The 23,523-nt window shown below is 37.1% G+C and overlaps 3 protein-coding genes across 4 annotated transcripts; 1 reads left to right on the top strand and 2 right to left on the bottom strand.

The window, feature by feature from the left end:
- Positions 1-6,422: 6,422 nt before the first annotated feature.
- On the top strand, positions 6,423-8,091 carry LOC112769797 (uncharacterized). The gene is made up of 3 exons (XM_025814263.1): positions 6,423-6,738; positions 6,882-7,481; positions 7,592-8,091. The coding sequence occupies exons 1-3, from the start codon at positions 6,423-6,425 to the stop codon at positions 8,089-8,091; spliced, it is 1,416 nt and encodes a 471-aa protein (XP_025670048.1).
- A 2,046-nt stretch (positions 8,092-10,137) lies between these two features.
- LOC112769796 (protein MAIN-LIKE 2-like) lies at positions 10,138-10,972 on the bottom strand. Its single transcript, XM_025814262.1, has 2 exons — positions 10,302-10,972; positions 10,138-10,207 (listed from the first exon to the last, which is right to left on the bottom strand). The coding sequence occupies exons 1-2, from the start codon at positions 10,970-10,972 to the stop codon at positions 10,138-10,140; spliced, it is 741 nt and encodes a 246-aa protein (XP_025670047.1).
- A 4,570-nt stretch (positions 10,973-15,542) lies between these two features.
- LOC112772036 (proton pump-interactor 1) lies at positions 15,543-20,573 on the bottom strand. 2 transcript variants are annotated; one of them, XM_025816913.2, is made up of 8 exons: positions 20,253-20,573; positions 19,183-19,589; positions 18,212-18,397; positions 17,939-18,118; positions 17,385-17,579; positions 17,055-17,153; positions 16,394-16,903; positions 15,543-16,301 (listed from the first exon to the last, which is right to left on the bottom strand). In XM_025816913.2, the coding sequence occupies exons 2-8, from the start codon at positions 19,549-19,551 to the stop codon at positions 15,969-15,971; spliced, it is 1,872 nt and encodes a 623-aa protein (XP_025672698.1). In that variant the 5' UTR covers positions 19,552-19,589; positions 20,253-20,573; the 3' UTR covers positions 15,543-15,968. The 2 variants fall into 2 exon arrangements, with proteins under 2 accessions (XP_025672698.1, XP_025672699.1); XM_025816914.3 differs by having other exon boundaries at positions 19,183-19,580; positions 20,253-20,550.
- Positions 20,574-23,523: the final 2,950 nt, after the last annotated feature.

Here is a 23,523-nt window from a genome sequence, read left to right as displayed (position 1 = left end):
GCGTAGTGACAGACGCAAAAGGATCAATGGATCCTATTCCAACATGAGTGAGAACCGACAGATGATTAGCCGTGTGGTGACAGCATATTTGGACCATTTTCACTGAGAGGACGGATGGTAGCCACTAACAACGGTGATCCACCAACATACAGCTTGCCATGGAAGGAGTCTTGTGTGCGTGAAGAAGAAGACAGCAGGAAAACAAAGATTCAGAAGACAGAGCATCTCCAAAACCTCAATCTGTTCTCCATTACTGCACAACAAGTAACCTTTAATTCATGTTATTTAGTTTTCATAACAAAATTAATTTTTATTATTAATCTCCTGACTAAGATTTACAAGATAACCATTGATTGCTTCAAGCCAACAATCTCCGTGGGATCGACCCTTACTCACGTAAGGTATTACTTGGACGACCCAGTGCACTTGCTAGTTAGTGGTACGAGTTGTGAAAAGTGTGAATCACGATTTCGTGCACCACACAACTCTCGGGAAAATGTATGAATGTGAAAAGCATGTTTTCACTCTTAAGCGCAAATTAGGAGACAATCATGAAACCATGCTATTTTAGTTGATAAATGTGGAAAAGGGTGATAAAATCCCCTAAATTCAGCATAGGATACACCCCCAAATAGCGGTGCATCACATGGCTCCAACAATAGTTCTCAACCCACTTTTGCCTTAACTCACCGCTGCTTCTACTTTTTTGGGGCGGTGGAACATGTAGGTAAAGTCGATGATGATGACGATGATAATAATGGGATTTTGAGTCTTCGCTCGTCGTCGAATTTTTTGGATGTGATGAAGATGAGAGTTTTTTGGATGGTCCAATTTTCTTTGCGGTATTCTTTGGTTAAGGAGATGGAAGAGGAGGGAGATGGAGAAGGGGGTAGTGGCCAGTGGGATGGCGGTGGATTGGTGGATGAAGGGAAAGTGAGGAGAAGGATAGTGGTGATTGTGCTAATAACTAGGGTGAGAAAAAGAGAAAGATGGAAGAAGGGGATGGGGGATTTAGTGATAATCAAATTGAGGAGGAGGAAGAAAGGGGGTTTGTTTAAAACGGTGTCGTTTAGACACAAACTGTAAAATCACGTCGTTTTATCGTGCCATGTCATCTCTCCAGTAACGAAAATAGATGGAAAGACTAACTTGAGTCACGCCTTAAAGTTTCAGGGTACAATTTGGGTCAATTAAAAATTGAAGAGCTAAATTAAATAGGAGTTGAAATTTCAAAGACCTTTTTAAATATTAACTCCCAAAAATAGCCTTCAAATTGGCAATTTGGTCCAAAAGATCTTCATTCTACTTTGTGTTGTATAGATACTGATACGGATACAAAAAATAATATTATATCCAGAAATATAGATACACATACTTTAAATTTTTATAAGAGATAGAGATAGAGTGAGTCCCACATTAAAGAAAGTAAGGAAGAGTGAGGAATTTATAAGATGAGAGACCCAATAACTTACTACCTTAAGGTTTTGAGTTGGATGTGGTGTCTTTTCATCTTATGTTCTCTCACTTGATTCTTTTCCGAAATCTCTTCGGTGGTCAAGAGCTCCCCACAGTGGCCCAACAGTCCAAATGTGTTTGGAAAAGAATTTCTTATTTTTTATTAAAACACGGTTGAACACAAAAGACACACATGTCAGACGATGAACGTCGTGTCTGAAATGTGTCTGATATGCGGATACGACAACTCAATCAAGTGTAGATTGCACTACTTTTAATTTCTCATATTCAAAAAGATACATCTAGTTATACTACTTTTGAGCTTAACTCTAATATATCTGATGCAAATAATTTTGAAAAACTTGAATAGAATAAAAATTTATTAGGATACAAGCATCAAATATAAAATTTTTTTAGGAGTAATTTGAGTATTTACTAAATTTTTTTTAAGAACAGATAAGTTCTCACCTTAGACATATAAATAAGACTGATTTTCAAACATATAAAGTATGAATAAATAGTCAAATTAGTCGACTAAATCCTCAAAGTGGTCTTCCAGATTCGGCTCGTACACCAATTATATCCCTGAGTTTCCAATTGCACTATTTTGGATCTCGATATTGAACTCTGAGCTCCATAAAAGTCCTCAGGCCCATTTTTGGCATGACTCGGCAGCTGAGATGATGAGCTGGCACAGTCACTACCACTCTGGCATTAATAACGGCTAGGTGACGTGGAAAGGAGGTGTTGATCCTCCATAGCAGTCCTTGTTAGCATTTATAAACCCTAGAACCCATCTTCTTCTTATACCTCTTCTTCTAATTTGTTTCTTCTATATTCTTGTTGTTCTTCTTACTCTTTTTCCAAGTCTCAACGAAACTTTTGCAAACATGTGCCAAATGATAGGGGCTTAGTCACGCAACAGGGAGCTCGAGCCACTTGTCTTCAACCACGAACTGGACAAGTAGAATTTTCATCCAAATCAAGTACAATTGCACACGTTAACTCAATGAGCATCACTATTTCCAAAATTCAACAGTTTTCATATCATGTATAGTGAAGAAAAAGTTTATCCCCTATTCCATTAACTAAAAATAGAGCATCTCATCCTAACAAAACAACAAATGAAACCCTAAACCTTCTAACAATGATGAAAAATTTCCAACTACCAACAAACAATAAAAACCAACAAGCACCCTTCAATCATCAATGGTTAGTAAAAAATAATAAAAATAAAAAAAATTGCCACTGTTTACTAACTTCGCTAACGATGACAGTGTTGCCTCCTCTTGTCACACGCACTCAGTAAACTCAATGGAGACACCAGTAATAACATACAGATCCTTGAAATCGCCAACCACATCACCATACTAATCCTTCGCCATTGTTAGAAGAATAGAGAGACGAGGTATTGAGTGTTGTAGAAAAGAAGGAAAAGAGTTGTGAATGATCTGAATACATATGCCTTCACGTTTTGTTTACCTCATGCACCCTAAACGGCAACGTTTTGGTCTTGTTGGGTGCCAAAACCCTAAAGGACGTCGTCCCTTACATCTAGCGTGGAGTGACTGTGCCACAAAAAAGGTTCCTCTCAATTTTTTTGTAAAGTGTGATCTCTCACCAGTCACCATTTAATATCTTTTCTCATATGTTTTCTCTTGGTCCCACTTAAAGAGTGTATGGTAAGAGATCACATTTTACAAAAAAATTGAGAGAAAAAAATTGAGAGGATCCATTTTCGTTGTGCCACATCAGCTCTCCAATCTGCTGAGTCATGTCGAAAATGGGTCTAAGGACTTTTATGGAGTCCGGAGTTCAATTTCGTGGTCCAAAATAGTGCAATTAGGAACTCAGAGGTACAATTGGTGCACAAGCCGAATCTAGGAGACCACTTTGGGAATTTAGTCCGAATTAGTTCTCGAAAAATCACTCATTCTCTACATTAGTCGCCGAAAGATTTATTTTAATCAAATTCGTCCTTCAAATATTTTAAGTTAGTCATTTTAGTCCTTGCGTCACTTTCGTTGCTAATGATGTCAAAATTTGTTGACATAACACGTTAAGTAACACCACAACACGCACCTAATAGTCCTAACTAGCGGCTAACATGATTAATTTATAAAATTACATCAAATTAATCCCAAATTGAGGGATTCCAATGCCTCAAGTTCTTCTCTCAATTAGGTTTTGATTTGATCTCATTTCATAAACTTATCATGTTAATAGTCAATTAAGACTCTTATGTGTGTGTTGTAGTATCACTTAACGTGCCACATTAATAAATTTTGGCACCATCAACAAAAAAATAACAGAAGAACTAACTCGATTAATTTAAAAATTTTAAATGACGAATTTGATTAAAAAAAATTTTGGAAACTAATTTGAAGAGCGAATGATCTTTCAAGAACAAATTTGACCATCATTCCTAAAAAAAATATCCTTTTGGATAGAAAAAATAGACAAAAGTACCCCTGGATTTTTACATGGTGGACAGATGTACTCCTAAATTTTTTTAATGAGTCATTTGTACATACCAAAATAAAACTCTGTTGTCAATTCTACCCTTCCATGGCCTGAGTAATTTTTTCGGCGGTGGTGGAGGCTAGGTGGCACAGTATTGTGTGATGTGGCCAATTTGGGGTGACACAGTAGAAAATAGAATTATTACATTATTAAATTTGTTGAAATAAATATAAAAAAAATGACATAATGGAACCACTGTTCATCCTCTTCCTTCTCCAATTCTTTCGAACCCTAAGAACCCGGTGAAAAAAAATTCTTCCTTCATTCTCTTCATTTTCCTTTATACATCTTCTTCCTGTCTATCGTAATAGGGGTTTGAAAACTCTAATGTATCAAAATATCACACTCTCAACGAAGGAAGAATATACCTCATGTTTGTGCCAGTGGTTGTGGTGGTTTGTCTTCTGTGCCAAAAAATAGTAAGAAGAAGAAGTTCAACTACAACAATGACAAGTGTCTGCATGGACTTGACGCAGTGGTGCTTGAATCTGCTACAGAGTAGAACCCTGGAAGATTTTTTTGTTGTCCGTTATGGGAGGTATGTGAATTCTGATTTTGTTTATGATGACAAATGCTGTGAATCTTATGTGAAATGGTTGAAATTATCGTCAGATTCATGATGCAGAAAGTTGAATTGAGGTGTGATTATTTCATTTGGGCTGATGAAGTTGTTGATGTTAGAAGAGATTGTGGGATTCAGGAGCAGAGTAAAGAAAGCAAATGGAGGTCTGCAGAAGAAAACAACTGGAAGGTAGAAGAAGAAATGAAGAAGATGTTGCAGATAATTGATGGGATTAATCAAGAGTTGAAGAGCATTAAAAAATAGATGCAGTATGTTCTTAGGATTCGAAGGAATTGGATAATGAAGAGGATGAACAGTGGTTCTATTATGCCATTTTCTTATATTTATTTCAACAAATTTAATAATGTAATAATTCAATTTTCTAATGTGTCACCCCAAATTAGCCACATTACATAATACCGCGCCACCTGGCCTCCCCACCGTCGGAAAAATTACTCAAATCACGGAAGAGTAGAATTGACAACAAAATTTTAATTTGGTGTGTACAAATAACTCATTAAAAAATTTAGAAGTATATCTGTCCACCATATAAAATTCGGGTGTACTTTTATCTATTTTTCTTTTTGGATATAACACACTGCATCAAAGACAAATGGTGAACGACGTGAATCAACACGATATTCACATTCGACGTGGTATGACACAAACATTGCGAGCTTGTTGCTTTTGGTAATGTCACTGCACCCATTTTTTTGCTATGGAGTGAGCGTGTCACTGCACCACAGGTTCATGAAAGTGCCGTGTTTTAAAGACATCAAAGTGCTAATATGAAATGGGAAATTCTATGCTGCCTATCAATTGTTGCCTAATTTTTGCCTAGCTTACCTTTTATGGTAAGTTTTGAATTTTTAAAAATAATTTATTTTTATATCTTTTAAATTAAATATTGATTTTTAACCCTTTTTAGTAGATAGACATCACTTTTTAGACACCATAGCATTCACCAATATGAAATTCACAATATCAAAACAAAAGGCATTTTTTGTTTTTATTTCAAGTTAACACACTTCTTTACTTTTGAAAGAGGTATAAGTGTAACACCCATCCATGTGATTCCAGAGTCAATTGTAATAAGCTAGACTTCGAAAAATCATAGCCTAAAAGGCTAAGCTATTATAGTGAAAAAGTCTCAAGTCTTAGGATTTTTTTTAGATAAATAAAATAAATATTTTATTTACCGAAATAGGCTCAAGAATTTCAATATGGGAAAGAAGGTGGTGATTTGGCCAGAAATGGGGGAACAATGTGTATTACCCAATTGTGGACGTCTGAGATGCATGGTCAACACGCAGGGGGTGTGTTGACTGCTACAAGTGGCGGCGAGAAGATACGTGGCGCCATCTGATTCGTCGGAGATGGACCACGCGGGAGGCGTGATGACTCAGCACACTGGGGGCGAGATGACGTGGCATAGCTTGAGTGGCACACGGAGGCATCACGTGGGGGGCGTGCTGACGTGGCACGTGGGGGGGCGTGCTGACACGTGGCTTAATGTGATTGGCTGAGGCAATCAACACGTGGGGGGGCGTAGTGAATGCTTCTCTCTATATAAGGAAGTGCTCGGGTCCATTTCATTCTGAGGAAGAGTGTGTGAGTGTTCTTTGAGTGTGTTTCTAGTGTAATGGAGGGTACCGCAAACTTGGTGGTGTATCACGACAGTGAGATAATACGTAATACTCATGAGGGAGTGAGGTTTGTGTGCCAGAATCCGTTTTCGTATGTGGTTCCATGCACCATGACGTTAATGGAGCTTCAAAACGATCTCTGTCAAAGTATTGAGAAAGGTACGTTAATGAGAGTGAACAGAATTCTGTACTAGAATCCGATTGTAGTTTTTGGTGGTCTAATATAGTTTGATACCATGCCAATCACTGACGAAGTGACTATGCAGAATATGTTTCAAATTCACCGGCAGACTCAGATGCGACAGCCACAGATTGAGCTGTATGTTGAATTTGAAACCGTAGAGGCGGAAGGGATTCAAAATGATTTAGAGGTGGAGGATGATAAAGCTACAGTATACGAGGGAATGAATAGTGACAGCGAAGAGGACTTCAAAGCCACTTATGAAGCCGGCGACGAAGACGAGGATGGTGATGTGGGAGTTGAGACAGCAGTGGATAATGTAGTGGTTCACCCCTCGATTAGTCAACCGATGAACGTGCCACCTTTTATGCGTGAGTTGGATCTCGACGTCATGCATGCACCGGAGTTTCCGAATATTCAAACATAGGTACGTGATGACTGAATAATACATTTTTTTTTATCTATACTTTGGAGTTTGGATTGATTAATAAATGATGATGGGCACTTTCTGTAGGCGTTGCTGATCCTGAGGACGGAGAATTTTGGATTGGTATGGAATACAGTTCTAGAAAGTCGGTCGTGGTAGCAATTAGAAGTTACACTATCGCTAGAGGAGTTGACTACGACGTGTATGAGTCTGAGCCACAGACGTTCTATGCAAAATGCAAGATGTATGGGCATGGGTGCGATTGGCTTATCCGAGCTAGCTTGATACGGAAAAAAGGTTGTTGGGAGATACACAGATACAACGGTAGGCACACGTGCACAACGGGAGTGATTTCGCAAGATCATTCCATGTTGGACTCGGATACAGTTGCTGAGGCTATATGGCCATTGGTCGAGACTGACCCGTCCATCAAGGTGAAATATATAATAGCCGAAGTCCAGTCAAGGTTCAACTATACCATCAGTTACCGAAAGGCTTGGTTGGCAAAGCAGAAGTCCATAGCAAAAGTTTTTGATGATTGGGAGGAGAGTGTCCAAGCCTTGCCATGGTGGCTCTCGGTTATGGTTCAGAAGATGCCTGAGTTAGTTGTCCAAATAGAAACACGCCCACTGTACAATGGGAATGAGGAGGCGCAAGGGGTAAAAATACTGCATCGCATATTTTGGAGTTTCAATCCATGCATTAGGGCATTTAGGTATTGCAAGTCCCTAGTTCAAGTTGACGGCACACACCTATATTGAAAGTACAAAGGTACATTTCTGGTCGCTGTTGCACAGGATGGGAACCAGAACATTATGCTTATCGCTTTGCCTTGGTGGAAGGGGAGACAGCTGATGCGTGGCACTTCTTTCTTAGGAATCTGCGAATGTATGTTGTCAGAAAAGATGGTGTGGGAATGATCTCAGACCAGCGTGAGTCAATTTGGGCAGCAGTAAATCGTTCCGGAGGTAACTGGCAACCTCCAAGAGCATGGTGGATATTTTGTATAAGGCACATCGGCAGCAACTTCTTACGAGTATTCAAAGTCCCTCACTTGCAAAAGCTTGTGGTCAACATTGGGTATTCAAGAACGGTGGAGGAGTATAACATCAACTATAAGAGGCTCCAAGAGCGAGGCGAGGCATATGCCAGGTGGTGCAACGCCATTGGACTTAGACATTGGGTATTGGCATTCGACGAGGAACATCGATGGGGCCATTTGACGACGAACCTTGTCGAGTGCATTAACTCAGTGTTGAAGGGTGTCCGTAATTTACCTGTGTTGGCACTAGTTTGAGCAACATATTATCGGTTAAATGAACTTTTTATGCGGAAGAGTGCCGAGACTCACGAACGCAAGCGTGCTCGATATACTTATTCTGTATTCGCACAACAGCGGATAGAGGCAAATATGCAACAGGCTGGGAATATAGTTGTGCACCGTTTTGACAGATGGAATGAGGTATTTGAGGTGCGCGAAATGACTAGCAGAAAGGTGTTAGTTGTTGATCTTGCGCGACGGACGTGTGAGTGTGGGCACTTTCAGGTGGAACGAATACCATGTCGCCATGTTATTGCTTGCTGTGCTAACCAGCGTTTCGATTGGCAGCTGTATGTGCATGACGTGTACAAGATAACAGAGGTTCGTAAGGTATATAGATTCGAGTTCACACCGTTAGGTGATGCCCCACATTGGTCACTAATCCCGCCTTGAGGCGAACGTCGAAAGGTCACCCGAAATTGACCAGATACTTGAATGAAATGGACTCACGTGACATGCGTGGTCCTCGGATATGCCGTCTCTGTGGTGCTTAGGGTCATAGTCGGAGTCGATGTCCTCAGCGTGCTAGACCGAGTGATGCGGGGGAATGACTTTTATTTTCATTGTGTTTGTATTTCTAAATTTACATTTTGTTAGTTGAATTTTTTTTATCTTAGTCGTGTTTGTATTTTTAAATTTGAGATTATCCATTGCTGTTTAACACCAGGTTAATATTAACATTTACTGCCTTCCTGAAGCAAATATACAAATTTTTAACTACGAATAACATCGACCAACATACAGAACATTAAATACGAATTACATTAAATCTTAGGATTAAATCTAAAAACCCCAACCCAATGCTCACTTCCTACGAGCCATCCAGTTTAGTGCCTAACCCATCATGCCCTGACCTAGTCGCGACGGAGTATACCTATCAAGCAGATTTCGCCCCGTCCGTAGGTCATATGGGTGACCTGGAACTGAGTCATCCACACCTGGAGTGGCCGACCCACCCGCCTCTACCGGAGGGGCCGACCCACCTGCCTCTGCTGGAGCGGATGCACCGGGGTTGTACTCGTCAACAACTGTGTATGTCCGCTGAAGGAATCCACTATCACACGACACACCCTCTGACGTGTGGTCAGAAGCAGGACCCCGCAAACCATGGCTCATACCGACTGATGCCCCATGTGGATCAGCCAAACCTGACGGTGAATGCATAGCACTAAAATCTGACCAACCACCCAAACTAGCATTGGCCCAATTCTGTAGTTGCTGATCTCTGTGACCGCCGACAGAAAAGTCAAACCAATCATGACCGGATGGAATCATCAGTATGGGCTTATGCAACTGGCTGGACTGGCCCGGGTGGCTGTGCTGAGGGTGCTGGCTGTGCTGAGAGTGCTGAGAGTGGTGGCTGTGCCGAGAGTGGTCGCTATGCTGAGCGTGCTGAGAGTGGTGGCTGGACGCACTGTGATAACTGTGATGGCTACCATGACTCTGGTCCAGTGGCTGTGGTACATAATAAGGAAACGGCTCAAACATTGCATGCTGAGGTTGGACCTGAGATGCAGGTGGCTAAGGTGCAACTGGGCCCTCAGAAACATACTCCGACAATCTCAGCATATGTCTGAACGAGCCCACGTACCAATCCTGATACTCCATGATCGGTATAAAGTCCCAGGTCGGAAGGGGGTGCAAATCCCACAGCCGAGTGTTTCGCCTGTTGCCCTACTCCGCTATCCATACCCCATGCAAAATTGTCCAGTCATGAAGCTGCACTCTGCGAAGAGCCATGCAATGCTGGTCCAGTGGAATGTCCCTTGCTATTCGCGGGGGAGGCTGTGCGAACCCAAACTGACGCATCACTCGGTCCGTAGGGTGCCATTCGATACACTCGAACGACAACAACGGAGCAACGGTATCACACACATATGATCATTCCTTCGTACGGCCGCCACTCAAACTGCCACATATAATTCGTATGTCATAACCCTAACATTAATGTTTGGAACTAGGATTTACAAGAACCATAAATATTTACCTCCTGCATGTAGCATTTTCCACGCTGTGGTCCGTTCAATAACCACGCTTAAATCTCGCTACGGTCTTCGATAACCACGCTGTGGTCCCTTCCGAATGACTCCACCTGAAACATGATACATTGAAAAAATTTACATAAGTAACCGTAAATTAAACATGCATAGTAAATATAATCTCCAACAAGAACCATAAATATTTACCTCATGGCAACTGGTATCTCAGCAGGTGGAAGGGTATGTCTCGGTACGGGCGCAATACACGGCATTCGCTCCCATGCCCAAACAAACAACAGATTAAGAGGGCAATCCATCTCCTTCGTATCATATCGTGATGCACAGCATAGTGCTCTGTAAAGATGTGCGAGACATGCTGACCCCCAACTATAAGTATGGAGCTGCTCGAAATCGCGAAGCAACGGTAGATACTTTGCATGGGCGTATGCGGTCGACTTATCTGTGAATAGGGTCGACCCTAACATACAGAAAATCTGACATCTCACGTATCTCCTTATGGACTCTTCAGTGTCCAACGGCTCCGCATCTCTGATACGTTGAACCCAACCAAGCTTTATATAGGATTTTGAATTACCACTGAGTACTGGTTCACGTCCGAATATTGCCATGCTCTGACTCTGAACGAAGTCACTACTACTGTCAGTCCATCCACTAACAGGCTCTCCATCAATGGGTAAGCCAAATATATGAGCGACATCTTCCAATGTCACTGTAACTTCACCCATCGGCAACACAAAAGTGTGAGTCTCCGGCCTCCACCTTTCAACCAGAGCAGCTAATAAGGGGTGAAATCCTCTTATCACCCCAATCCTAGATACGTGATAGAATCCCGTGGCGCGTAAGTAGTTTTCGACCATCGAATTCCACGTCTGTGGCAGATCGAGCTTATGCACCAACAAATTTTTGTTAGGCTGTATCAAGAAAAATATATTTATTATATTAGTTATAAATATTCATTTATTAATAAACAAATATTAGCATATTTATTTATAAAATGTATGTATTCATTTAATAATATTTAAATATTTATTTATTTTAATATTTTATTTGTTAAAATAATTGACGTGCATTACCAGTACCAGTACCATAGTTAAAATAATTTTTTTCGTGAGTCAAATATATATATATATATATATTTCTCTAATATTTAATAACAATGTATTATTTTTTTAATATTTATTTATTTATTACTTTAATATTTATATATTAAAATTTTGAATATGTTCAACATATATATTTATTTACAGAATATATATTTTACTCTAGTATTTTTATATTTTATCGTAGAAAAAATATATTTTTTTATAAAATTTTTATTATATTGTGTAGTATAATATATATTTTATTATAGTATTTTTATAACATAAAATTAATCTAAAATTAACAAAAAAATTATATTCTAACATGTTAAATAACAAAAAATAACAGAAATTTAAATACACAATAAAAATATAATTTACCAACCTACATAAATTGGATGATCCAAATAGTTTATAATATGTTCCTCCGTAGCACTATAATTACGAACCATTTTTTAAAATAAATACAAAGTGATATATTTTTTTCCCCTATTTTCCCACCCTTTCTCTTTGTTTCCTGCAACCCCCCTTCCCCTCTTTGTGGAGCAGCAACCCCCTTCCCCTCTCTGATGGTGTAACGCAACTCTTCTTCTCTCCCACTAACACACTATTGTATATCAGATTGAACTTGGGGAGGCTCTTTATATAGAGCAACTTAGGCGACACTTGCTGTTTATTGGGGTGAGACATGTTCCCTGCATGGAGGCAGCGGTCAACACGCCCACCCCATGGTGTAGGCCACATTGGGAATCTGCGACACCAGCTCCACCACGCCCCCCGACGTGTTGCTGGGATGCTGACACGCTGCTGAGGAGCAGGGACACCACGCCCCCTGCGTGTTGACTGGCAGCTCCACCGCTTGGTAAATCACCCTACTCTCCAATATCCTGCCAAAACACCAACTTCTTTTCCAAAAGAAAAATAATTTCCGACCGAAATATACAATTTATAATATTTTTACAAAAATTTACCATATCTCGTTTACAGTGTAAAGGAGATAAGACACAAAACAATGTGATCGTATCACATTTATACACGTGGTGTGTAACGGCTTTATCTCGTTTACAGTGTAAATGAGATACGTGCACTCTTATTGCTTTTACACGATAAACGAGATAAGAGTGGAGAAGACCTATATATATGTATTTCGTTCACAGCGTCATTGGAGTCCTTATTACATCCATTTTTTCAACTTTTCTCTCACTTCTACCATTTTCTAATCATATTATCGAATTACTAGGAGATTATGGCGCGCACCAATGCACATGATGCGAATATCAACTGACTAAACGTGACATGGTACATCACTGAGACAGCCGATTTGAGGTTGGTGTTATTTTTTTTTTATGTTTATGTTAAAGCATACATGTGTAGCTATACTTAAAGTACTTTTATAGAAGTAGTGTGTAGTATATATTAGACAAATGAATATATTGTTAGCAATGGTTGAAATAATAGGGTATGATTTTAGATGTTAGTAAAATGAATTTGTTATTTAAATGTTTATTTAGGTTTGTTTTTCTTTAAACTATGTTATTAAGCATATGTTTATTAATTTAGTTATTAATTATTTAACTAAATATTTTTGGTTAACTTAATTAAGTAAGAAGATGTTTATAATTCTAGTTATTAATTATTTAAATAAATGATTTTATTTAAATTTGTTGTTACTTAAATTAAGTTATTAAGTTGATGGCTTACTTGTTATTACTTGTGCTAAACACGTATGCACTCCTCCAATCTTACAGACCTCCTTAACGAAATAATTTACACATAATATAACAGTGATAGATGATATTAATTACACCACAATTAAACGAGGCATCACCAATATCTGAGATTTTGTCGAAGGGCAACACAGAGACTTCACGGGCATCCAGCTATATATTGTTGGCAATAAATATGATACTTTAATCGGTCCGACTCCACTATTCGATACTCAACACTTCTGCGAATGTTGTAATTCTTCACATTCTGCATCACTACATCTCTACTTTTGAATATGTGGCCAACCCAAAATTTCACACCATCGTCTAAGTTGTAATCATCTTCATCCGTGTTGGAAAACAGAGTTTTCTCGTGCATTGCATCCAGATCCAACATTTGATAGTGATTGGATACAGCTGATAAGGCTGGAATTGGGTGCGGGACAAGAAGAAGATACCAAACTGATGCCTCCACCGGCGTCTCGGGTACAAACTCCTCGTCCTCATCATCTTCAGAAGAACCACTAATGTTGCTATCCGCAACATACTCCTCGTCAGATTCCTCACCATCCACATCCATATCTTCCACTGGACTCGCAACGTGTATCGGTAGTGGTGTGAGAGGTGAGTCGTCCTGCACAAAATCCGAGTGGCCAGATCCACCGCCACCAACCTCCGCAGAAAGCTCCATAACTTTTTCTGCCATGATTCTCCCATGAATGTCAAACATGAGGCGCACATGCTCGTCGCCATGGAGCCAAAATAGATGAAACCGAAAAACTCCATTTCCATCGGTGCTATTAACCTATATCCTACCCTTCCAATCCCTTTTCTCCTACTTCCACCAATGCTACTCAATATCAGACTCTTCAACTCGGACAAAGAACTAACTCGCCAGGTGCAATATAATGAAATTATCACACTTAAATATGACCTCGGTGTCACTGTTTCTCATACGGCAATTGGGATACACACTTACAACCACATATCCACCACCACAAGAAATTTTGGCTTATTTTTCGAAAAAAAAAACGGAAGTGAAGAAGAAGTGAGATGTTTGTGAAGAATACAAAGGGTTGCACATCCTTTTATAGCTGCTAAAAATTTGTCGTAATGTATTTCGTTTATACTGTAAACGTCATAATTCTTCACATATCTCGTTTACAGTGTAAACGAAATAAACACGTCTAGTGCTTCGTGCCTTATCTCGTTTACACTGTAAACGAGATAAGAGATACGATACAATTTTGTAAAAATGCTACAAATTATTTATTTTGGTAAATAAAATATTTATTTTATTTATTTAAAAAAAATTCCAAGTTTTATATGACTTTTTTTCAAATATTGATCTTTCAAAACTCATAAGATGAATGCTATAGTGCCTTTAACATTGTGTCTAACTTCCTAAAAAACAAATAGATAATATTTAATAAATTTTAAATATTTTATTTTTTATTTTAAACCATAGTTGTCAGAATCGAACCGGTGATCAAACCGATCAGACTATTAGATCACTGGGTTATTGGTTCAACCGGTGGATCACGGGTTGAACCGGTTGACCTGATCCTATATAAATAAAAAATAGTAAAAAATTTAAAATTAAAATTTAAAATACATATTTTTACTAATATTTTAAGAATATCTAGCTATTCTAAAATAATATGGAACAAAAACAATATATAAGTATTTTATTATTTTTAATCTATCATAAATATTTTTATTTTATTTTTATATTAAAATAACTATTTCAAATTTCAATAATTTATTAATTAATTTATATCTATTATACTATTATATACTACAAGTATTTATTGAAAAAAATATTAATAGATATTATATAATTATGAAAAGAAAAAATAAGTGAATTTATAATTATTGTTAAATAAAAATATAATTAATTTAAGAATGAGTGAGTTTATAACTAAAATTAAAATAAATTAAATAAAAATAAACTATTTGATAAAAGATATCTATATGTATTATAATTTGCATATATATTAATAAGTATGACAATTTGATGGTTGTGAATGGCATCTCTTTTGTTGAGGAGAGGGGTTTAAACCCCACATCAAGCATTTTGAGAAAATTTTAAATTTCAAACGGTAAATCAGTCAATCCGATCCGATTTTAATAACTATACTTTAAACATTTTATTTTTTACCTTTAAAAATAAATTAAACAATTTAGACACCATAAAATTCACCAACTCATAATATATCATCCTCTGCCATCTCAATAGTTCTACTCTACAACACTTCACTAGACCACCTTGTCAAAACCCTCCAATAACCAATAGTAACAATTTTCCGTGAATAACCCTTTTCAATTGACTAACTATTAATACAAATGCTATTTATACACTTAAATCAATTATAAATCAACTATTATATATTTATGTATAAATATATGTATAATTTAATTTATTTTTAATGTATATTTAACATTATAATGTGCATTTTATTGTAGTGACTGATTATAATATACACTTAACATAATTCCTTTTAATATAAACACTAATATAATGAACTACAAGATCTTGAAATAACTATCACTACAAAAGTGAACTATTATAATGACAAAATCCAAGACTTTATAAGCCTTTTTTTTATAAAGTACATAAAATATTTATGAAAAGAGAGTGATTTTGAAGCCAAGTCAATCACTTCGGACTTGGAAGGAATAGTGCTCTAAATCATCAAAAGATTCAAGACTACATAACCAGCAATGCAAAACTCTCAAGATTAAGTTTGAAAGCCTACCATACCATGGTGCCATTCCTCTGACCAAGTTAATTTAAACTATAGAAACAAACTCAAGAATCCAGTAATAAACATGTCAAAAGATAGCTGAACAAAATTTGATAAAAAGGTACAGTCAAACTAAAAAAGTATCAAGTTTTCTCCCCCACAAAAGCAGAAGCTAAAAGCACAGGAGTTTTGCATGATCCATCTTAGTAACTTAAAAGGCTACCCCTCAACAAACCTAGCCAGCCACTAGGAAAATTGGTATACACTTCCTTCTCTTCTAGATCTAAACCTTTGGTTTTTTTTTTATTTTTCTCTCTTTCTTCAGATAAGATAGATGTATGCAATAATCAGCAACACCAGAACTGCCAAAACAAAGGCGGCGATTGAGGCATACAACATGTTATTGTTGGTAGACTTTTTCCGCTTAAGAATGGCCTTTGGAATCGATTCAGGGCCCTTCGCGGCACGGCTCCTGGATCTAACACTACTTTCCTTCAGGGCCTTCTCCTTCACTGCCACTGGAGCTGGGGCTTCAACATCATCCTCCTTTTCTTGCTCTGTGGCCTCCACTGCTGATGAATCTTCTGGTTGTTCCTCGGGATTCGCGTCAGTTGCTGCCAAACCTTTCTTCTTTGCTGCTTTCTTCTCGCGGTCCTAAAGATATCAACATATTTAGATATATGCGAAATACTAAAATGTTTTTATTCGAAAAACATACATCGAAAGAAGAATTGTGTGGCAGTTACCTTGAGCTTCTTCTCAGCTTCCTTTTGTGCCTTGATAGCGGCTTTGGCGGCAGCTTTCTCTGCTAGCTTCTTCTTCCTTTCCAAGGCCTGCTTTGCCTTCGCAATTTCCTCCTCTCTCTTTATCTCTTTCAGCTTTGCTGGATCAACTTTGGGCTCCTTGGGAGTCTCCTTTACGGGTATCGCGAAGTCATATTCATCAGTTTCCTCTATATCCTTTGCCAGCTTGGATTTTGAGTCTTTCCCTTTGTTCTTGGCTTCTTTTGGAACTGCTTGAGTGACCAAGGTTTCCTGAGGAGCAGGCTTAGGCTCCTCCTTTGGCTGTTTTGCAACTGTTTTTGCCGGTGCAACAGTTTCGACAACCTTTGGCTCTTCCAGGATTGGCTTTTCGTCAGGGTTCCTCATCCGCCCATCCCTACTCAACTGACGCATATCCAATGATGGAAGGATTCTTTTCTCATAATCGTTCCTGAAAGCTTTGTCACTGTTCCAGTGTGACATAAATTTCTCGACCTGGAACCAAAAACGCAAATAACAAAATATAAAATAAAAGTAAGATCGCATCCATAACCCAGAAAAAAAATAAACAGATGCAAGAGAAATTTCAATGTCATTGTTAAATAATCTCACGGTGCTTTAAAGAATGAATATCATGAGTACAAACCTCTGTCTGTGAAAGTTCCTCGATAGCAGTAACATCTTTCTTTGCAGCAAGTTCCTTTGCTTTGTTCAGAATTATACGGGATTGGTGGAAATGGGAATTCTGAGAAAGATAGTATAAATAAAATTAACAATCAAGTGCAAACACGAGACTGGGAAAACAATTCAGCCAAGAAATCATGATTGTAGTTACTAGAACCGATTCCGACTGACAAAACATCATGTTAATTAAGAAACAGTATGACAAAATTCTACTTTTGCCGAGTGGTGGTCATTCATGTTAGACAATCGCCGTGAGGGCTAGAAAATGCTAGTATTAAAATGCAAAACATACCCCCTCGTCACGCTTCTTTCTCAGCTGTTGAATACTCTCATAAGCCTGTTCCCTCTTTTGAGTGATAGCTGTCAGTTCGTCCTGCAGAGTCTGGATATCCTTGTCGATGACTTTCAGTTCATCATCAATTTGCTTGATTTTGGACCGAATCGCTTGTCTCTCCTTCTTCACTCCATCCAAATCCCCACCAATAGCCTGCAATAATTCGAAGGCAATTAATCTCCAATGAACTCATTGAATAGTAAACGTTTCAAGTATATTCAGGGTGCCTTTGTCTTTCACCTTCAAAAAAGTTTTGAAAACTTGATTCTTCTATATAATTGAAAAAGCTACAAAATGATTTTCTTAAATGTTACTTGTTCAACTTTTTGAAGAGAAAAAGCAGAAAACTGATAGATTTGAAAAATTCGGATTATTCTATATTCATACAAATATATGGAAAGTGAGTTTTTCGGTTAAAACAAGCGATCTTTTGCCAGAAAAAGCTATAACAAAAGCACCCTGACACTCCATAAAAAGAAGCTCAACAGAACAATAAAGCAAAATTATCTTACCTTAACCTGGTCTTGAATGGCTTCCTTCTGTCCCATAGAATCCTGTAACTTGGCCCTCATGGCAGCATTAGCAACAACTTTCTCCCTTGTCCCCTCAAGCTGTTTGATTTCTCGCATGATTTGCTTTTCCTCGTTTAGAGAAATGCTCTCATGTTGTATGCGGTATTGCAAGCTATATATCTGCATCAATCGAAGCACAAAGAAGTGGTCAGTTAATAGACAATAGATGGAGGAATTAATATGCAATTCAAAGAAATCGAACTCGTAACACACAATATCATTGAGTTCCTCCTCCGATGAGCATAAACCACTGCGACCAGCATTGTTGTTGGTACGAAGCTTGCCCAGTGCTTGTTGCAGAGGTTCGATCTCTTTTATTTTCTCATCCACAATACTCTGGAATTGCCTGCTGTCACCTCTTAGAGCCTTGATCTGAGAAATTAACTCTGCCCGTTCCGACTGCAAGAGTAAGACCAAATCAAATTTGCATTAAGCTCTCATCATCTGTCATTGAATTGAACATACTCAATAATACATCCTGAAGATTTGGGAAAACTAATCTAGAGTTATAAAAAAAATAAATGAATAAAATAAAAAAGAAGAGTGATGTGACCTGTCATCTGTGATACACGGGATAAAATAGACATAATTTAACTCTCGTGTAAGAAAGCAGTGTAGGGCAATAGGGTAAGTGGGGTTTGTAAATTGAACCTCATAATCTTATATATTCTGCTACTAATTTGGTGTTTGTGCATTCAATTTATAAATAGATGTAATGCTATTTGTCACATACTTCTCTATTTTATTTTATTCTAATATTAGCAAAAGTTGTTTTGACTCGATAAATCCAGAATAAATGCCCGAATATGCGCAATTCAATAAAGACATGCATTATCAAAAGAATAAATATTTGACTCCCTTGCAATAGTGCTCCATGTAAAATCAAAGCTAGTCAAGCGTAGATTTATGGTGAACAATAAATTAAGATTTTCTGTCAAAAGAAACAACAGTAAACAGCGGAAAAATCAGCAACTAGTTATTTTTGAAACATATGAACAGTTTTTTTTTTATCACCCTTGCCATCACAGTTATTAACATTAGGAACAACACATATGCTCAGACACCGAAACCAACCCCATATTCGAACACATCCTACTTCTCACCTTGAATCCTCTTGTCATTTTCAAATTTTGATAAACAACAACTAAAAGACAAGTAGCCGTGACAGATTATTTAGAACTCACCCGCTTAGCTTTCAGTGCTTCAGTGACCTGATACCGGGCTTGATTCTTCTTGGTAATCTCTTTGTCAAGCTGATCAATCTTAGATTTAATATGTGGATCCTCATAAGGCCGGCACCTAACAAAATAGAAGGAATGAATCTGCTTAGGTGCAGGCCACTCTTCCGCTGCCTCTTTCGGAACACTCGAATCAGAAGCTTTATTCCCTTCCCCTTTAGCAGATTCATCTCCATGTGAGCCGAATTTGATGGCCGCGCTGGAATCCTTTTCCAGCTTGCCATGCTCCTTTTCATTCAAAATAGGTTTGCCTCCTTCAGCACCAGTATCCATTGGTCCTTGAACCATCTCAAATCCGACAACCTCGACCGCCATGGCTCCAATTACAACACACCCTCACAAAACTAAAGAAACTTATTCCCAAAAGAACATAAAAATATTAGGAGAGAAAATCACTATTGAGGGAAATCAAATACGGAGCAAGCGTATAATAATTCAGTGATTCTGATCCACATGATCAATAAACCAGGCACAAAATTCTTAAACCACGAATCAAAAACAAATCCTTTTTGCAAACAATTCACAGAGATTGTTAATTATCTAACAAATTTCAAAAAATGAAAAATATATGCAGGCCGAAGTCGAATGAACGATGACGATATAACACCTCACTTCATCAATCAGTACATGAATTCCATCAAATTTGATCAGAGCATGAGAAAATCAACATAGGGATCTAAAATGCTATAACATCTCCACCTTTAACATGAAATAGAAACAAATCACAAACACCCAGATGATATAAACGATAAAAATCATCTTTTTATGCATCCAAAACCACAGCCTCATCAAAATGGAAAACTTGACATGCAAATCCAAATCCCAGAAAACTGAGCTACAAGCACGAAAATTTCGACAAGGTTATATATGATCTGAATACATTTGAATGATCAGAATCAAACCCAGAATTTATTCAACATAAAAGACAAAATCTTTGAGCAAATGGACAGAAAAACCAAAACCAAAGAAACAGAACGAGCAAGAAAAATTGCACCAGAAAAAGATGGAGAGAATACCAGACAGTGAAGAAGAAGACCCTCTTTTGAGAAAGGGTCTCTCCAAAAAGTTCAGATCTCGCTCTGTTTTTTTCTACCTCGGACCCAAACAAGCCTCTCTCTTCCTGCGACGAAGAACCAGTTAAAGAGAGAGAAAAATACAGAGAGAAGGAGAGAGAGAAAGAAATATAAAGATATATAGAGAGAGAGAGACTATAATCTTTTACAATTTACACTTTTTAACTATTTATATTTATATCCAAAAAATTAAAAAGAAAAAAAAGTAAAGATTTTTGTTTCACGTTCAGCAGCGTAGATCGCTATTGTCCTGAATTTCTTCACAGTAAAAAAGGTAGGACTTCCGTTTTTCTTGACAGTGTTATTTTAAGGATTTATTTTTGCTTTTTTTTGTTTTATGGAAATTATTTTCTTCCATTATTTGCGATAAAGAAAAAAAAATATATAATATATAAAGGGTTCTGGGTTTTACAATTTTGGCTGTGTCTATGTTTTTTAGGTGCTCTTTATTTTATTTTATTTTATTTGTTGTTTTTAGTTTTTTACTTTTTTGGGCTCTGTCTAAGTTGGAAGTTTTGTTTCTTAAAAGCAACATATTTTGCTACGATGGGGTTTTCTATGATATGGTTGGTTTTTGGCAATTGCAATTAAAAGCAACATATTTTGCTACTATGGGGTTTTCTATGATATGGTTGGTTTTTGGCAATTGCGATTTTCTGCAAAATAGATAGAAAATAGAAGTTAGATCATAATCTTGAAGTTGAATTTACCTAACTTTTTGCAAATAAAAGAGAAAAATTCTAAGTCTATGTAAAAAATACATGGATGTTATCCAAGTAACTTCCTCCACACGCGCGTTCTTCCACCTCAGTCGTTTGTTATACACGCGCCTCATATAACGTATATAACGTAAATCTTCTGATGCGTGATAAACCTTTCTCAATGTAAACCTTGTTCTCTTCTCGCATTTTCGTTCTTCTTCTTCAACCTAATAAAATTTCTTATTCTCTTCTGTTCGCGTTTTTCTTCTCTGCATTATGGATCTGGATTGAGTTTGACGTAATTAGCTTCGTCGTTTTTCTTCTTCTTCGATCTGGACTTCTGAATTGAAATAATGAATGAATCAACTACAAATCAGTTGAACGAGTGCGATTTGGATTATTCTTCCGAACGCATCAATTTGATGAGGTTTGGATTATTGAATTTTGAATCGAATTCAATGGAATGGAATTGCTAATTTTATTTGAATTGAATTGAAGGGACGGAGGTGATCTGAATCTGAATTGAATTGATAATATCTAAATTGTAGACAGAGTTGTTTCGAATTTGGTTTTATATAATGGATTATCTTTAGTTTACTGTGAGTAACTTTTCGGTTCAGTAAGTATTATATAGTTGTTTCACCATGAGCATGTGTTCGGTTCGGTATGCAGAAAGGAGTCTACAAAAAAACTTAGAGGAAAAAGTTTGTTATCCCACGAAGAAGCGACGTTGAGCGATGTGAACGACCTTCAAAGCCCGCCACGCGTCAAAACAAGAGGCCAGTCCAAGAACAGACTTGGATCAAACTTGGAAAAAAAGATCTCAAATGTCATGAAAAAAAAAAAGAAAAAGACAGTTCTAAGCGAGGTAAAATTAACTTGTTTTCGATTAGGTAAAAATTCAGTTGTGCATTTTGCTAATATACAATTAATTATGTCTTTTTTGTAGTTGAACATTTTAGACGCTGGATCATCGATTCAGTTAAGCTCCAGTCTTTACAATGCACCAGATATGAATTATCCAAGAGAGGATTATACGAGTTTTAGTTTTTATTAATAGATATTTCTGTTCACCCATGACCACATTCCGGTTCGACAAGTGTATTAATTTCGGTTCACCGAAGTTATAGGTGAGTTAATTTCTGACTGTTGTTAGTCTTTAATGAATAGTCACTTTTTTTTGTGAAATCCTTTATTCCAAAAGTCAATTTTTTTCTTTATGGTGCTATGTCATAGAGTTTAGGTGTTTCTAAAACTGAATACTGATAGAAACATTTTTTTATAATTAGCTCTCTGAATTTCTGTACAGTGTGTTTGCAATTTTCGGTTCGACCAGTGTATTAATTTCGGTTCACTGTGTTTTTTGGTATTCTTAATGTATTGGTAAATACACTGATTCCAATCGCTGGAGAACCTGGAACAAAACAGCAACCAGACAGTTCCAACAGACAGAACAAGGAATAATCCATCTTGAATCAGATATAAATATTAATATTTGATATATACATTGATATTAAGAATAGATATATACATTAACATTTACATTAATATTGACATATATACATTTGAAAGAAGCATTGTTTGTTTTTTTAAACAAGCTAAACAAAATATTGTTAATTACAACCAGTTAATCATAGTATGTCCTATTTACTATCTAAATCCCCAGATGAGAATTTACAATAAGGGCTGGAGAAGGCAGCAGATGGCTTTGCGAGTCTTATTGCTCCAAATTCCTGAATCAGTTAATGTGCTTACGTTATAGTGCGATTTCTCCTTCATTGTCACCATTGTCTTGTTCTGTTTTACTGTAATGAAAAAATTTGGTCAATACTTCACTCAATACACCGATAAGCACAAGCATGTATATCTTAATTAAGTCAATTAAAATGTCACAGGCCACCAAACCGAAACTTATTCATGCACAGAATGAAACATGATAAATAATGAAACAGCTAGAAAATGATTACTGCATGCTATCACAATAATCTTAAACACTGAAAAAATTTGATTAATACTTCACTCAATACACCGATAAGCACAAGCATGTATATCTTAATCAAGTCTATTAAAATGCCACAAGCCACCGAACCGAAACTCATTCATGCACAGAATCAAACATCATAAATAATGAAAATACTAGGAAATGATTCTTGCATGCTATCACAATAATGTTAAACACTGAACAAAGTAAAAGGAGGCCACCGAACCGAACAACATTCATTTGGTGAATAAAAATCACAAAGGCCACCGAACCGAACAACGTTTATGTGGTGAATAAATGGTGATCAACTTTCAATAAACAAGAATAGTATTTCTCCATGCAAAAGAAGTACTGAACAGAGTAACAACCAATTTCAAAGCCCTAGTTAAACTATCCACTTAACTGAATGAAAATAACAACAAATTTCATTCAAAACCCTAGTTATATTGTAAAAATTCAATCACAGTAATCCTAAACCCTAAACAAAGAAAAAGAATGCCACTGAACTGAACAATGTTCATGTGAAGAATAA

Source organism: Arachis hypogaea, chromosome 18, assembly GCF_003086295.3.
Source record: "Arachis hypogaea cultivar Tifrunner chromosome 18, arahy.Tifrunner.gnm2.J5K5, whole genome shotgun sequence".
In the NCBI taxonomy this organism is placed as follows: domain Eukaryota; kingdom Viridiplantae; phylum Streptophyta; class Magnoliopsida; order Fabales; family Fabaceae; genus Arachis; species Arachis hypogaea.
Note: the sequence above shows the minus strand (reverse complement) of the source record. Positions and strands in the feature narration are given on the sequence as shown.

Coding starts and splice junctions, on each gene's coding strand:
- LOC112769797 (XM_025814263.1), top strand. CDS start 6,423: ATGCCAATCACTGACGAAGTGACTATGCAGAATATGTTTCAAATTCAC. Junction 6,739..6,881: donor GAACGTGCCACCTTTTATGC/GTGAGTTGGATC, acceptor CACTTTCTGTAG/GCGTTGCTGATCCTGAGGAC. Junction 7,482..7,591: donor ACTGCATCGCATATTTTGGA/GTTTCAATCCAT, acceptor GCTGTTGCACAG/GATGGGAACCAGAACATTAT.
- LOC112769796 (XM_025814262.1), bottom strand. CDS start 10,972: ATGGTCGAAAACTACTTACGCGCCACGGGATTCTATCACGTATCTAGG. Junction 10,208..10,301: donor GAGATACCAGTTGCCATGAG/GTAAATATTTAT, acceptor ATCATGTTTCAG/GTGGAGTCATTCGGAAGGGA.
- LOC112772036 (XM_025816913.2), bottom strand. CDS start 19,551: ATGGCGGTCGAGGTTGTCGGATTTGAGATGGTTCAAGGACCAATGGAT. Junction 18,398..19,182: donor AAGCACTGAAAGCTAAGCGG/GTGAGTTCTAAA, acceptor TTACTCTTGCAG/TCGGAACGGGCAGAGTTAAT. Junction 16,904..17,054: donor AGGAACTTTCACAGACAGAG/GTTTGTACTCAT, acceptor TTTTGGTTCCAG/GTCGAGAAATTTATGTCACA.